At 35.7% G+C, this 16,823-nt stretch overlaps 3 protein-coding genes and 1 long non-coding RNA gene across 4 annotated transcripts; 1 reads left to right on the forward strand and 3 right to left on the reverse strand.

The window, feature by feature from the left end:
* Positions 1 to 5,987: 5,987 nt before the first annotated feature.
* Positions 5,988 to 12,344, reverse strand: LOC126598814 (uncharacterized). Its single transcript, XR_007614977.1, has 2 exons — positions 12,216 to 12,344; positions 5,988 to 6,233 (listed from the first exon to the last, which is right to left on the reverse strand). It is a non-coding gene; the product is annotated as an uncharacterized LOC126598814 (long non-coding RNA).
* Positions 6,896 to 9,263, forward strand: LOC126598810 (chromophore lyase CRL, chloroplastic-like). Its single transcript, XM_050265178.1, has 8 exons — positions 6,896 to 7,382; positions 7,505 to 7,565; positions 7,661 to 7,696; positions 7,789 to 7,839; positions 8,051 to 8,143; positions 8,587 to 8,691; positions 8,839 to 8,931; positions 9,034 to 9,263. The coding sequence occupies exons 1-8, from the start codon at positions 7,147 to 7,149 to the stop codon at positions 9,172 to 9,174; spliced, it is 816 nt and encodes a 271-aa protein (XP_050121135.1). The 5' UTR covers positions 6,896 to 7,146; the 3' UTR covers positions 9,175 to 9,263.
* LOC126598813 (uncharacterized) lies at positions 9,608 to 10,586 on the reverse strand. The gene is made up of 3 exons (XM_050265180.1): positions 10,195 to 10,586; positions 10,009 to 10,067; positions 9,608 to 9,886 (listed from the first exon to the last, which is right to left on the reverse strand). The coding sequence occupies exons 1-3, from the start codon at positions 10,440 to 10,442 to the stop codon at positions 9,684 to 9,686; spliced, it is 510 nt and encodes a 169-aa protein (XP_050121137.1). The 5' UTR covers positions 10,443 to 10,586; the 3' UTR covers positions 9,608 to 9,683.
* A 1,262-nt stretch (positions 12,345 to 13,606) lies between the features above and the next one.
* LOC126598807 (probable beta-1,4-xylosyltransferase IRX10L) lies at positions 13,607 to 16,558 on the reverse strand. Its single transcript, XM_050265174.1, has 4 exons — positions 16,021 to 16,558; positions 15,038 to 15,426; positions 14,605 to 14,846; positions 13,607 to 14,321 (listed from the first exon to the last, which is right to left on the reverse strand). Exons 1-4 carry the CDS (start codon positions 16,115 to 16,117, stop codon positions 13,808 to 13,810), a joined length of 1,242 nt encoding a protein of 413 aa, XP_050121131.1. The 5' UTR covers positions 16,118 to 16,558; the 3' UTR covers positions 13,607 to 13,807.
* Positions 16,559 to 16,823: the final 265 nt, after the last annotated feature.

The following is a 16,823-nucleotide window of genomic DNA, read 5'->3' on the forward strand; positions in this document are numbered from 1 at the left end:
CAAATTTACTACCTAAACTACCCACATAAACCTAATTCAAAATATATATTTATCTTTACACCCATTCCTTACCAATTTTCTTGGTGAACTTGGACTTCGCGAGCTTCTTGATCACCTTACTTCGGTGGTTTTCTATTACAAGCTGATAGATCAGAAGAAAGAATAAAACATAAGCTCATAATCAAACAAAAATATGAACTATATCAAACATAACTAGTCTACCATAATATCATACCTTGAGACCCTTTCTATCTACATCTTTCTGGACCTCTTCAAGCATTGTGATCCCACTAGTATCGATGCTTCCAACCGCTGTAATTTGATTTTAATTTTAGCATTAGACTCGCAGTAAAGCTTAATGGCAGATATCGTAAAAGTTTAATTTGTGACCGTTGCAGATTGATCACTTACTGCCAATATCTATTATAACTTAGTGTAAGCTTGTTTCTCCCATTTTATCTTGTCTTCCTCCTCATGTACCACTTTGAGATCATGTGAACCAGATTTTGAGCATAGATTGAATCTCTATCTCGTTGACTACGTTGTTTTCATATATCGATATCTAACTTGTATTTTATTACCTTTCCCTTAAATAGTTTGCATTAGCAAAAGTAGATATTGGTGCATCAATTTGAAGAATAAGAACTCGTGGAATATTATTCACAACGTATGATCAATGCTTTTACAAATCGACATGGGGTCTCATCACCGAACAACGAGGATACTTGACTTCTCCTTTCCTCACCACGACATTTAAGGTCATGGCTCCACTGTTTGTTGTTTATCTAAGGCATTTGGCTTCTATTGGAATTATTCTTTTGTCAAGTTTGAAGATTAAGCTGTACTTCCTCAAGATGAAATAGATATTGAGCTTTATATGATTGGAAAGTTCTGGATGTCTAGTTTATGAAGAATTTTACGGTTCTTGATTTTCGATTTTTCTAAAAGATGTTATTGCTATTTTTAGTGCAGCCAACACATAATGAAGATTTCTTGCACATAAATGGCTCAGATAAATGTTGATTAATTGCGTGATGAAAGTAGGATAAACATTGCGTGATAGTAGAATTTGATTATTTGGGATGTGAATTTATTGATAAATTTTGGTTTTATTGTTAATTTCATCTTGTATTTGGTGGTAATTATGCAATGGGGCTTTTAGATCTAGGTCCAAAAACATAGATGGTTTTTAAGAGTAAGTCCAATTACCTAATTATATGTAATTATTTTTTAATGCTCATTTTATATTTTCTAAAAATATTAAAAATCAATTAAAATCTTCTAATATTATGCATTTTCAACTCCAAAAAATATAATTAATATCTTATGACAAAAAAAAATAATATACTGACATAAATCTATCTGCAAATCATTATATCCTAACTCAAGTAACAAATATATGAATGTATATCATACCTATAAGAAAGATATGAAACCTAACTAAAGGGTAGAAAAAACATAATATATCTACAAGTAAGACACATGAATCTTACTTGATTATAAAAAAGAATCTATCATATAGGTAGATAAATATAATTAACCTTTGATATAGCTTGATTATAAAAATCAAAAATAAAATCTATAAATGGGGTTTAAAACGGAATGAAGAACAAGAGAGAACAAAAAAAAATCAAAGAGATAATTAGGAAGAAATTTGATTTTTATAATAAATCTTATCATTGAAGAGATAATTATTATAATAAAATAATAAGATTTAAGGAATTGGACTTATTTTAATAAATTGGATTGTTCCTACTTTTGGCTCAAAAAATTGGACCTATATCAAGTTTCCCCTTATGCAATAGGGTAAAAAAATATTCACAATTGAAATTTAAGTTGGGTGTAGAAAGAGATTATATGGGTTCAAATAAAATTTCCCATTTTAAAAACTCAAGAAACTAACTTTCATTTTTTTGGTTTTCGATTTTCAGTTTTCAAACTGAAGGTGTTACCAAACGAGTTTTCAATTGAAAACCAAATAATTACCAAACAACCCTAAACTGAAATAGACCTCTTTAAAATTTTAAACTATCATGCCTACAATCCCTTCTAGATTAGATCGACTTTTCTAACATTTCCCCACAAACAATGTGCCCCGCCAAGAAATTATAAACATGTGGTAATTGACTAGTTTTGTAATCAAAACTCAAAAGATAACCGCAGCTAGCTAGCTCACTGTCGGGTTGTAATTTGTGAATGGGTTGTTTCCACGCATTGTACCATAGAGTCCATATCGATATTAAACCTTTTGATCAATCATAAAGCTATGAACAATTTGAAGACCTATTAATTCTAAGAACTAATTACATGATCAATTCATAGATGTAGATTTTGTACTTATATGAATCCTCAGAAATAATGTGTTTGTGGCTCAATTTTCTGTATATTGATTGTCTCCGTAAAGAGTTTTTTATATTGCAATTTACAGAACTAATATCTAAAGACCATTTAATTACAGCCGTTAATATTCACTTAACAACATTTACTGTGAGTAGCAACTAATGTTGACAATATATATATATATATATATATATATCGATGTTGTTGACAGATAGCAACTATTGTTGAAATCTGCTATATACATATATTGTTTGAATCTTTAACAACAGCTCTTTTTGACTAAAATCTCACTAGCAAAATGGAAAAACTTGGACAAAAACCAAATAATCACCAAACATAAGGTGTTACCAAACGAGTTTTCAATTGAAAACCAAATAATCACCAAACAACACTAAACTGAAACAGACCTCTTTAAAATTTTAAACTATCATGCCTACAGTCCCTTCGACTTTTCTAACATTTTCCCACAAACAACACACCCCGCCAAGAAATTATAAACATGTGGTAATTGACTAGTTTTGTAATCAAAACTCAAAAGATAAACATGTGGAATATTATTCACAACGTATGATCAATGATTCTACAAATTGACGATGGGGTCATCACTGGACAACTAGGATACTTGACATCTCCTTTCCTCACCACGACATTCAAGGTCATGGCTCCTTTGTTTGTTGTTTATCCAAGGCATTTGGCTTCTATTGGAATTATTCTTTTGTCAAGTTTGAAGATTAAGCTGTACTTCCTCAAGATGAAATAGATATTGAGCTTTATATGCTTGGAAAGTTCTGGATGTCTAATTTATGAAGAATTTTACAGTTCTTGATTTTCGATTTTTCTAAAAGATGTTATTGCTATTTTTATTGCAGACAACACATAATGAAGATTTCTTGCGAATAAATGGCTCAGATAAATGTTGATTAATTGCATGATGAAAGTAGGATAAACATTGCGTGATAGTAGAATTTGATTATTTCGGATGTGAGTTAATTTCATCTTGTATTTGGTGGTAATTATGCAATAGGGTAAAAAAACAATTCACAATTAAAATTTAAGTTGGGTGTAGAAAGAGGTTATATGGGTTCAAATAAAATTTCCCACTTTAAAAACTCAAGAAACTAACTTTCATTTTTTGGTTTTCGATTTTCAATTTTCAAACAAAAGGTGTTACCAAATGAGTTTCAATTGAAAACCAAATAATTACCAAACAACCCTAAACTGAAACAGACCTCTTTAAAATTTTAAACTATCATGCCTACAATCCCTTCTAGATTAGATCGACTTTTCTAACATTTTCCCACAAACAACGCGCCCCGCCAATAAATTATAAATATGTGGTAATTGACTAGTTTTGTAATCAAAACTCAAAAGATAACCGCAGCTAGCTAGCTCACTGTCAGGTTGTAATTTGTGAATGGGTTGTTTCCACGCATTGTACCGTAGAGTCAATATCGATATTAAACCTTTTGATCAATCATAAGGCTATGAACAATTTGAAGACCTATTAATTCTAAGAACTAATTACATGATCAATTCATAGATGTGGATTTCGTACTTATATGAATCCTCATAAATAATAGAATTGACTGCATATCATTTATTCTTTATACGGTGCAAATCCGTGATATTAAATTTCGTCAAATATGAAAGCTTGTGGGTGCTATGGTACAACACATACAAATGAATATATAAGGTAGATGTTTATTGACCGCCTACAATGAGTCTTGCGACAATAAAATTTTAGCCATTTACAAAATGTTTATTTTATATGAATCGGAAAGCAAATAATTATTTTGTCATCTTATTGGAAATTCATAAGATTAACGATATGCAGCTGTCATTATTTTCTCCAATGACTTGCTTACGAATCTGTATATAATTGATGATGGTGTTCACAATGAATTAAATGTATGAAGAGTTTTTTTATTTTGGATTATTGTCAACTTATGTTATCATGTACAAATCTTAGGATTAATAGACTTGTTATTGTCTATGGTTTGTTTATTCTATTGTGAAAATTATGGAGTTTAAGATGCATGATTATTGTATATGTATATTTGTGATTTCATTTATGATGCATGCTTCCGCCATTATGTTTTGGTTGAAATTACAAATATGGAGGAAGATGAACTTTGTGTTCTCCAAAAGAAATAGTGGTCTTGATTATCTCGTTTTAATCAAGACATGTTGTTGTGATATATGTCCAGACATTATCAAAATTTGGTTGATCTTGCTTGATGGATATTGAACTAGATATTGAACTAGTTAGGATCAAATTGAATGCAAAAATATTGTGCTATTCTGATTTTGATCGTTGTTGAAACTGGTGATTTTGGGTTTATGTGAGATAAGTTTTTTCGGAATGGATTGTGACTATCTTTTGATACATAGATTGTTTGCATAATGGTTTAGGTGTATATGACTAAACTAAGTTTATGTAATTGGTGAGGAATCGGGAACCAATTGGTTCATATCTCCGGTTTCTTTATTGGCTGTGCAGTACATTCTACTTATGCTTAAGTGGGAGAATCATATGTTCGAATGTAAGCATAAGGCTAAGAGTTAGGCCGGCCATTATAATTCATTTGTTTTAATCATCTGTGTCACTTAATTTGTTTAAGTAATGAGAAGGATCTTATTATGTCGGTTAGCATTCAAAAGGAAACAAATTTGGTTTCCATATAGATTCTGATTAGTCATTCATTGTATTGGAATGAGTTTTTAGTTAATATAGTTGCTATACCACATCTTTTACTTAACTTGGTTGTGTTAAGTATGGTCTAGATAAGTGGGAGCAAATTGGTTTGATTTTGCTATATTGGTTCACATAATTAGAAAGTTCAAATTAAGTATGTTGTGACTTTTGAGTTAATTCTGCGATGTAACAGAAAAGATTCTTAAGTTCAATACTTTAAAATGATAGGTAAGTTGTATGTGAGGTTAAGCTTTTGTTATCCAAAAGATTTGGTGATCACTTCTGTGAATATGATAAAAATGTTGATTGGATCATAACTATGCTATTCATACAATTACGAACAATTTTAAGTTGACAGCCTACTGTCAAGAATGTTTGGGAATTTTGATATAAATTTTGGGCTATATGAGTGAGAGTGGACATCTTGGTTTACTTTTGAGCTTAGATACATTGCTATGAACATTAACTCGACATTGTGATTTGTAAGTTAAATCTGTATTTTGTGTTGCAGAGGCAATTATAAATTCATTGTTTTGGTTTATGTAAGCTGGTTGTGTCTATGTACTAGTGTGTTGATGAATGACTTATGCGATTACCTTTATAATAATTTGAGATGATTATCGGTTGTGATGAATCATACTCAAGTGGGAGAATGTAAGAGTATGAGTATGATTCTTACAAGTCTTGAGATAATTGATATTATTTAGAAGTTTAAATCATGTTGACAAGAGTTAATCCAATCATATTGGTATATTGAGAACTCTTGTGTTTGCTCATTTATAGGACTCATACTGATATAAGGAATGCAATCTTGTATTCCTTGTAGGATTGTAATAGGGCAATCTATGTTTAGTATAAAAACATAAGCCACTGCTCTCACGAAATCTCTTGGGGAGAGGTGAGATTTGTGGATGCTCAAAATACATTACGAAATCTCTCCAATTCCCTCTAATTCCTCAACTTTCTCAAATTCTTTAAAATCAAATTCTAATTGAATACACCTGTAATGTGATAAACTTCTTTAAAATCCTAATTGAATACACCCAGATTTCTAAGGATTTTCATAAACTATCTTAAAATCCTGATTGAATACACATTGAATTTCAGAGAATCACTTAAATTCCTGATTGGATACCCCTAGATTCATTAAAAGAATTAAAATCCCTCAAAATCCCAATTGAATACACCCCCTAAGGTTCTAAAAGACGAGCAGTGGGCTAGGGACACAATGAAGATGCACAAAAGCAACAACTGATGAAAGGGAACAAAAAATAAGGGTATATAATTACTCAGATGTAACGAAATGCGGGTAAATGCATGAAGCTTAAATGTAGAGACTTAAGATCCTAACTTAACGGAGAAACTAATGAAAATTTTGATTTTGGGCTGGATTCCTAATAGATTTTACCACAGAGGTTTAAATTCTTTTTTTTTTAATGTTTTAGTAGTGTCAAATCGGAAGGATATTTTAGTAGGGTACCTCTTTCACAACAGTTGAGATTGAGAGTCCAAAAATATAACATGTCAAATCATCTAGTAAGAGAACATACGTTGTATATATGACAAGTGGCCATGCATTTTTGTTAAGGAATGTTCTTAAGTAGTGGTAATGTTTATCTTCTTATTTATTATGGTTAAATAAGTTTAAATTTTAATATTTGTATTTATTCACTATACATATCTCGAAATTTTAATAATGATAATTAAATGTTCTTCATTACAATCACTAAAGGCTCGTGAGCAAATTTATTTCCCAAGGTGAACCTTCTACGCCACTTTATCGTGTCTTTGGACGGGAATGGTGACGGCAACGTGGCAATCATTGGTAAGCTCTTGAAACAAAGCCGACGGCCGATGTTAGCTTTACCACATCCAGATAAACGGTCTGGATGAACCGAACCGAAGCGATTGGACCCAACCCAACCCAACCCATTTGATCAATTTCCAATTCTATCATTTCACATTTCAATTTCAAATATTTTAGAAATAGAAAAAGGAAGGTGTTTTTAGGATTGTCTAGATTTGTGGGGTGTGGGTGAATTCAATCGAAATGGTACTAGTTGGAGCAGTAGCAGTAAACACACTGAGTGATTGAGATTGTAATCAAGGAAATGGTAATCGGGTCGGAGCCGGGTAGCGGCAGCTCCGATTCCGCAGGAGGATGGAGCGTGGCTCGCGGGCTGCTGGTGAAGACGCTGGTGATGATAGGCGGAGCTCTGCTGCTGAAGCGGCTCACCAAGTCCACCACCCGGTGGGACCACGCCCGCCTCGTTTCCCGTTCTCTCTCCGGCGAGAAGTTTTCCAAAGACCAGGCGGCCAGAGATCCTGACCACTACTTCAACATCAGGTGGGTCCCCAAAACCCAATTGGGCCACAATTCTTCGTTCCTTTCGTGTTCAATTCAATTGGGTTTTTTTGTTTGAAGGGTTTTGTGGTTTAATTTTACATGATTTCTTGATTTTCTTGCAGAATGGTAACTTGCCCAGCAGCTGAAATGGTAGATGGTTCTAATGTTTTGTACTTTGAGCAAGTAAGCTTATTGTTCCATGCAAGATTCTGTACTTTTTTTTTGCTGTAAAGTTTGGTTTTTTTTGGGTTGAATTTGAATTTGTGGGGTTTTGGTAGGCTTTTTGGAGGACTCCTCAGAAGCCGTTTCGACAAGTATGTTCATGCCTTCAAATGTCAATTCTTGGCCAACTTACTTGCCCATTGTTTTGTTCTTTTGAGTAATTGTTAGTGTTTCCTGGTTGCAGAGATTTTATATGGTGAAGCCTTGCCCGAAAGAATTGAAATGTGATGTTGAGGTGGGTGTATAATCCGTTTTGCAGTTTAGTTTGAAGAGCGTGTTAATGCTATGATAATCTGTATGTGAACTTCTCTTTTCAGAGAGTATTTACTAAGTAAATTGCTACTAGCTCTCTTTTACTTAATGCACTAGCATGAAACTAGAGTGTGCGAGATGTATCTTGGGATTCTGTGAGGTTCTAATATATTGAAATTTCTATTAATGAGCAGCTAAGCTCATATGCAATCAGAGATGCGGAGGAGTACAAGAATTTCTGTGATCGCTCAAAGGACCAGCGACCACTTCCTGAAGAAGTTATCGGGGTTAGTCTGTTCACATCAAAATCATAATCTTAGCTTGTCAATGCTTGCTTTTAGATTTTCTGGTATCAAACACGTTATTGTGGCTTACAAATGCAGTTTAATAGTTATCGTGTAGAACATACTAACTTTAGTTTATAGACAGCTTTCAACTTGCTAACTTCACCATGATATAACTTCTTTAGCATTGAACCTTTCAGAGAATTGATCTTATTTAAAAATGTAATCTAAGACGATCTTAGTGAAAACTTAGGAGTCATTACTAGAGACCGTTGATATTATAACCTTGCCTGTGAGGCTTCAGGCACAAGCTTGTGAGTAAGCACTTAAAGAATGCTTTGGAGTTGCTACTTCATCCGGGAATTAGATAGTCCGATATTTAACCATTTGAAAACATTTATGGATATGATTTTGATGTTTTTATTCAAACTTCTGTCTGTCTGCAGGACATTGCAGAGCATTTGACAACAATACATCTGAAACGTTGTGAGCGTGGGAAACGCTGCTTATATGAAGGTTCAACTCCGCCTGACAGCTTTCCTAATTTATGGGTAATTCTTTTAGTCTTGGTCACTTTTTCCTTTTGTTAAGACCTTGTTACGAGTCCATGGATAACAGTTGGTTACTTGATAGTTGAAACTGCTATGAATCAAATGACTGTTATTCAGTGATATATTGTTTTTCCCCGTTTGTTACAGAATGGAGCAGCGTACTGTACTTCGGAACTTGCAATTCATAAAAATAATGAGATCCATGCCTGGGATAGGGGATTTGATGGTGATGGAAATCAGGTCAGTTTATCCTCTTAGTCGGTCGCTCTATAATCCCCTTACTGGATGCTGTAATGTGGTAGTTTTCCCGGGAGTAAGTCAAAGTGCTTTGTATTGTTACAGGTTTGGGGTCCAAAGGAAGGTCCGTACGAATTCAAGCCTGCCCCGGCCTCTAGTACCAACGACATGTTCTCTTCTTTAAATTTTCCCATTCAGCAGTCTATGGAGAAAAGAATAGAGGGTTCTTTTGTTTTGCAAGAATAATCACTTGATACCTGTAACCATCCTATGTAAATGCTCAAAATTTTTGTAGCTCAACTCTATTAATGGTATTTCGTATCGGCTTGCATCTTTCTCGCGCTCTTCTCGTTTAGTGAATATCGTAGTTTAGGTTTCAGGCGAAATTTTGTTATCTGCCACTGTGCCGGTGTATGAAAACCCTTCTAGTAAATGCAGACGTTGCTTACATGTTGAGGAATACATCCATAAGTGTTGGCGGTGCGATTGCATATTTATTTGATGAGTTCTTACTGCATTCAATATTTGAAGGAATTCACGGCTGTGCTACTATCGATTCCCATTAGTTCATCCTACTTTCCGGAGACAACAATTTTTTGCGTAGATCCTCTTTGTTCTTACTGTGCATTCAATTGCGGACGCGACGGACGCGACGGAAGTAAACTTCAACAGAAAGATCTGTTCTCCGAATTGAATGAAATTATACAAATGATCGTGTTCAATACATTTGAGGTTACAGATTCTGCTACTTTGATCTATCCCTGAAAGCCGACGTTGATGTAGAAGTATAATCCAACAAGTGCCACAACTCCGACAACGATAGCAATAGGCAGTGCCTTCCCGATTGCTTCTTCTCTCTGCAACTGCGCTTTTCGTTCCTTCCGGACATCCTTCTTGTTGGCGTCTTTGGTCACAGGAGGCTGGTATGCCCTAAACCTCCGTTTCGGAGCACCACAAACTGCAAACCACAGATTACTTACGTGAGTTAAATTATAGTAACCACATTTGTACACATGAAAAGCTTTGAAATTGGACGGTGAAAATGTAGGTCGTGTAAAAAATGAAGTGCTTAATTTTTACCAGGGCAGAAATACTTGTCAGGTAACTTCTCGAAGGGAGTTCTGTCGTTGTATATATACCTGCATCATCGTGACGATCAAGATTAAAGAACAGCAAAAAAAAACCCAAATTCGAATCTCGCTCCCCATAGATTAGAATGGTTAGAATATCGCCATGTCAAGAATAACAAGTGTAATAATATGGTACCCGCAATCGCGACAAATATAGGCTCCTTTGGAGGCGACGCGCATGGAGAACTTGGGTGCAGAGGAAGAAGCAAGAGGCTTTTGCTTGGGAGAAAGCAATAAGAGGTGGTGTGATGAAGAAAAGAAGGATGACTTTAGAGCGAAGCTATCGGATGGTTGTCGGAGGCCGGCATTGCCCTTCGGAGCTGCTAACGGAGATGGTGGCGCTAGGCGGTTTCTTGTGGTGGGTGCCTGCAGTTGCAGGGCCATGTTGTAGGATAGTTGGAGCTACAGGGAAGCGAGTGAAACTGTAGAGTTGAAGGGGTGAGAGGAAGATATGAAGAGGATAAGAGAGCGTGGTGGGAACGAAAAAGGTTAATTGGAATTATGCGAGTCTCGTTGGGTGTCGCGTGGCCTTGGTAATCCCCACATACCAAACACTTACTATAAGGAAAGAGATCATCTTCATATTTCTTCTATCAAGTTTACCGGATTAAGTTATCAGAATCTTCTAAATTTTATCTAACGGCCTACCTGTTTTGATCTCTTAAAAGCATAATAATTTTGACCGTTTGATGAAATTTGGAAGACCCGAATCACTTAATCCAATGGCCTTGGTGGAAAAGATCCGGAGATGATCTTTTTCCCTTACTACAAGTTACAACAAGCAACACCCTCTCGACTCTTCTAATTTATTTATTTATTTTATTTATTATTATTATTTTTTTTTATTTTTTTTTGGAGCAAAAGTAACATGTATTACCAACAACAAACATTACAACACAGAGCCCAAAAACAAAAACACAAACAAACAACAGAGGCCCAACCAAAGTTGAGACCTAAACAAAGAAAACACAGAAACAACCGGAGTCGTTGTGTCTTCCACCATAACCACCGCTACAACCACCCAAACAACAATCGTGCATGTCAATCCAGCCAAATTCGCTCCCCAAACAAAGCCTCGCCTCATCGATACCAGCAGCCAATTCCAAACTTCACTCCTAGCCCAGCTACAGACACCAAAGAACTTGCAGCCAAGTGAAAGAAGCTCATGGCAGTTCACAAGCAACACTGCCAACAAGGGCAGACAACAAAGAAAAGGTGGGGGTGTAAGGAACACCCGACCTAGTGCAAGATCCACATCAAAGCACACCAACTCGAAACAACGCAACAAATTACGGCAAAGGGTGACTGAAGCTTGGAAATTGGATGAATATGGATGAGAGACAGCAGTGGGAAGAGATGAAGGCAAATCAGCCAATAAAACCAAGGAAGAAAACAGTGGATGGAAGAGGAGAAAGAAACAAAAGAAAACCCACCGATCCCAACCGGAGCTAGTATGTTTTGTTTCTTCTCTTTTCACTTATGTCCTATTTAAATTTGACAGATAATATTAATGATTTGGTTGACATCTAAAATTTAATACATACATGTAGGTGTAAACAAAGTCGACATGACATCTATTGAGTGAGAAAGTCTAAGTAGGAAAAGGCAAAGTGGAAAAGATAGCTAACATTCCTCTTTATTATTTTTTGGGCTCGTTCCGGTTTGTTTTTTTAAAAAGTACTTATGTTCATAAGTTCTATTTCTAGAAGTGTTTTGAATTAAAAAAACAAACAAACAAAACAAAAGTGCTTATGAGTAGATCACTTAAAACTTTTACTAAAAAAATGTTTTATAGAAAAGAAATTGGAAGTGTATACCTAATTTAGAAATCATGCTTCTATGATCTAAAAACACTTAATTTATTAGAAAGTTGTTTTTAGCCTTTTAAATAGCAGACGCAAATAAGCCCGCTAGACAACTCTCTTCACTTGTTTTGAATACTTCAAACTAAAAGAATATAAGAAAGTCATAAGAACGAAATCAACTAGTCCCCTAAGACCATCTCCAAATCTGTGCTAAAAGCCAAATTACCCCCCCCCCCAAACACTCTCCAACCCATGTTAAAATTTTAGGCTAAATGCCAAATGTTATTTTTGTGCCAAATACCCCCCAGTTTTCCCCCCGGGCTAAATGCCAAATGTTTATCGGAATTTAAACTTTTTTAGATTAAAATGTTCATAAAATTAATTTACAATAATCTACATATTTATTTTTTTTTTTAAAATTGATTTAAGAAAAAAATTAGCCTAAGTTCATTCTTTAATAATTCCGGGCTAAAATTTTAGGGCAGAAAAGATGTTTCTGGGTTAAAAGCCAAATTTTCCGGGCTAAAAAATTTAGCTTTTAGCCCAAGGGTTGGAGATGGTCTAAGTAATTCAATTCTTTTTATTCAATAATTGCACAACTTAGACCATCTCCAACCCTTGGGCTAAAAGCCAAATTTTTTAGCCAGGAAAATTTAGCTTTTAGCCCAGAAACATCTTTTATGCTCCAACCCTTCTACCCTAAAATTTTAGCCCGGAATTATTAAAGAATGAAATTAGCCTAAATTTTTTTCTTAAATCAATTTTTTTTTTAAATAAATATGTAGATTATTGTAAATTAATTTTAATAACATTTTAATCTAAAAAAATTTAAATTCCGATAAACATTTCGCATTTAGCCCGGGGGGAAAGTTGGGGGGTATTTGGCCCAGAAATAGCATTTGGCATTTAGCCTAAAATTTTAGCATGGGTTGGAGAGTGTTTGGGGGGGTAATTTGGGGGGTAATTTGGCTTTTAGCCCAGGATTGGAGATGGTCTTAGTGTGGCAATTATTTATTTATTTCGTTGGTATTATTAGTAAACGCACGAGAAGTCAAGAATTAAAAAAAGGAAACTTTCATGAAAATGGTTTGGGTTAAGTTTATTTTAATAAAATATCATGCTATAACTTTATTTAATTAAAAATACTTAAATTTTAATGAAAAACCCTTAAATTTTAATAAAAAGGACAAAAAAACTTAAATTTTAATGAAAAAGACATAATTTTAATAAAAATGACAAAAAATCTGACGCACGGACTTACAAAACACTATTTATAAAACTTACTACACTATTTATGAAACTTCCGACACTGTTTATGAAACTTACTATACTGTTTATGAAAACTTAGTCCCATTCTTCGATCCCACCTTCATTTTCTCAACAACACTGTATCCATCAACAATTGTTTCTAACACAACGTGTTTTCCTTCAACCCACGGGGCCATTGCAATGCAAATGAAGAACCGTGAACCATTAGTATTAGGTCTAGAATTTGCCATGGACTATATTCCAGGGCCGATATGCCTCAAGTTGAAGCTCTCATCATGCGATGAAATGTGGAGCCCTTCAAGTGCAGCGGCTTCCCTAATAATCCAATCCTCTTGTCTTCAGTACAAAGAGCACAAAAATTTTAAGCATTTTTCATTAGTTTTCTTTTAAAATAATCCAAATAACTTGTATAAGTAAGCACAGCGAAGTCATAAACCTGAGTATTTCGTTGGTGTGGGATTCACAAACTTCAAATTAAACGATGGAACAATATCATGCTTTCAATGAAATTATAACAATCCAAGTCACATTACAAAAGAAAAGTGTATAATAATCTGATACCTTTTCACGAAATCCAATTTTTTACAGTCATGAAAATCGGCATCTCAACTATAACAAAATTACTACAGTTAAATTTGGAGGCTTGGCTAAAGAGGAGGTAAAAAGTCACAGTGGCTACCACGGTTTCAGGTCGCCCACTGGCCCTGCGGTCCAGTTCAGGATCTTCGCACCCGGCTTCAAGAAAACATCAGGGCCGTGCGGCAACTTGCGCGCAAGTCCGTTTAGGACTTGATGGAAAGCATCTCCTGCTTCGGCAGGTTGTGGGAATAACATGGCTTGCTTCATTGAAGGGTTAGCGAGCAATCTCTGCTTTCTCAGTATCAGTTCAGGTGGGATGGAAGTGAGTATGGTGTCCAAGTTGGGGACATCTTTCTCATCTACAAACACGCCAATATCTTCCCAAGGGATGGCATCGGCAAAGGGTAGAACAATGTCGTCTGCTATGATAACAGGAATGCAGCCAAAAATCACTGCTTCAACCAATCTTGGACTCCAAGGAGCCCAGCCGAGAGGGCATAAACAAAAGACTGCTCGTTGCATGTCCTCATAGTATGTGGTGGGGTGCTCGGTAGAGATGTCAAAAAGCGGATTGTCTTTGAAGTTCTCCCACACCGCTGCTCGTGCACCTCTGTAAAGTACAAAAAGTTAGACCACATCCTGCTCCGACCTATTTTCATATTAGTGTTATCTAGCAAACCAAAGAACCCCAAACTCTCATTTCTTATTTTCAACAGCTATCAGAAGTTAACTTCTAGTTTAGAAAATGAAATGCCATCACATTGTTTAACCTCATAAAACGGCATAACTTCTCTCATCAACCAATGGAAGGATGCGTTTTGTGAGTTCAAACACTATGGGAGACTTAGATACCATTTTTGTTAACATTCACATATACGTTATGGAGGAATTACCTTGCATAATAACCACCTTCTGGGTCATTTCCCACATCATAAAATAATCCTCGGAAGTAAACAAAGATGGACCTAGGAGTTTTCTCAGAAATTAGGTGGGTTTGCATCTTCTGGGGAGGAGCATAAGGAGGAACTGTTATTGAGCCCTCTTTCAAGCAAACATGATTCTTTTGCCCAAAAGTCTGAACCAAAGTTGCACGTTGGAGCATGCGAAGAATTCCTCTTTCAATCGCCTTCTCTTCCTGCAATAGTTGTACATGGAACCAACTCAGATAATTGACATGCTCAAATACAACACATGAATTTACATCATGAAAGAAGTAAGCTCTACAGGCATATCGGAACAAGCTAACATACTTATTCCAATTGGTCCAAATTACGAATGGTCAGAATTCCATGAGAGAATTAAGAAGAAGCAAACCAAGCTTCTAACCTGATAATGAAAACATGCTCCAAAGTCATGAGGCACTACAAAAAAGTGATCAGCACCTTCTGTCCGGTTCCAGTAAGGCCAATTCGAAGAAATGAGTTGTATTGCACTCCTCATCATCCGTGGTGACTTAAAAGGCAAAGGAAGGCCATTGGGGGTCAGATCACAAGTGGTGTAAACAGGAGTATAAAACCAATCTGCTTCTTCAGGATTAAGGGTTCGGACGGGGCTTGACAGGAGAAACCGATGCATAAAGATCTCAGCTGCAAACATATGGTTGAGACATCTGGGATCCTTCTGAAGAATCTTCTTGTTGTATTTGCTTGGAAGCTCATAAACAAAAACTTTCAACCTTCCTACTGGGTCATCGTCCAAAACATCACCAGCGCTACCTACATTCGGTGCAAACAAACCATACTTAAGTTCTCATACACTTGTATTCCTCAGCAGATTCTGAATCTACATACAATAGACAGACTTCTAAAGACCAAATCCAACAAATCCAAAAGGATCAAAACCGCATAATTCTTGGTCCTTGGAGTTCATCAACATCGTCACAATGGCATTATTATGCATTTGCCGCCTTCTGGGAGCTACAACTCCAGCTAAACAACCCAGCATTTACTACGTATATAACTTCGATTATTGGCGGATCAAAACTAAACTCGTCCCCGAGACTAACCTCATTATTGTCAAATCAAAATTAAGAACAACGTGGAAATTAACAATGATAAGAATTACATCAACATCCAACATTCCATATGTCCAATTGAACATCAAATTTAGATAACAGATCCATAAAATGTACCAAACCTACGAACACCCCATCAATCAAAAGATTCAAAACCAAAACTTCAAGTGATCAAAACCCAGGTAGCTGTTAAAGGCAGCAAAATGAAATTCGAAACCGAAAAATGGCAAAAACCCAAGAGCAATCAAATAATGTAAATCGAAAGAAAGAAAAAAATAGTCTCTCTGTCCCCTACCTGAAATTCTCTCAGTGCGGGCCTGCTCCCCTGAACCAAACCCCACCACAAAGGCAGCAACAAGAAACCCAGCAAAACCCAGCTTCCAAATTCTCATCTTTTTTCCCCAATCCTTCTCTTTCTTCAGCTACAAAATCAGCAACCCAGCAAAAGTGGAAGGGTCCTGAAGGATATGACCCCAAGAAGGCAGATGGGTTCTTTAGCAATCTGGGAAAGGTGGTGCTTGGGACGTCGAAGGGTGGATTGGTTGGATGATTCCTTCAAAATTGCTGGGCTTTATTTTTCGACTCCAAATACTCTGGCTTTTGGCTTCAGCAGCAGAGAGGAAATTGACAGAGAAAATGAAGAAATAATAGCAATAATTTGAGGTTGAAGAAACAAGGACAATAAGATCTCTTCTGGGTTGTTTGATGTGTATTTTATTCAGCGTCCATGGAGGTTCGATGGCAAGTCCATCTCAGTCACCGACACCCGAAGACCGAGCCTCCCAACCTGCTCTTTTCTGATTCGTGATTCACCAAAATTTACCAAATAATTCCTGTTTTTGGTGAACCCAAATTATTCCTTTTTGGTCAATGAAATAAAATGGAAGTCGTTTCAAAGTTTTTACTTTTTACCAGCAACTGGAAAAGAAAAGAGACCATTTTACCTGTTTTACCCGGGAAGAGAAAAGAGGCCACTGTAATTTTGTAACTGAAAAAAACGGTCGACTTAAAAGAGTTTAGCTAAACACGCTAGAACAATATGCTTCATTTCTGCATTGAAATTTGAATTTTCCGTTTTATAATTTAATAGATAAATTA

The sequence above is a fragment of the Malus sylvestris genome, chromosome 14, assembly GCF_916048215.2.
Source record: "Malus sylvestris chromosome 14, drMalSylv7.2, whole genome shotgun sequence".
NCBI lineage: Eukaryota > Viridiplantae > Streptophyta > Magnoliopsida > Rosales > Rosaceae > Malus > Malus sylvestris.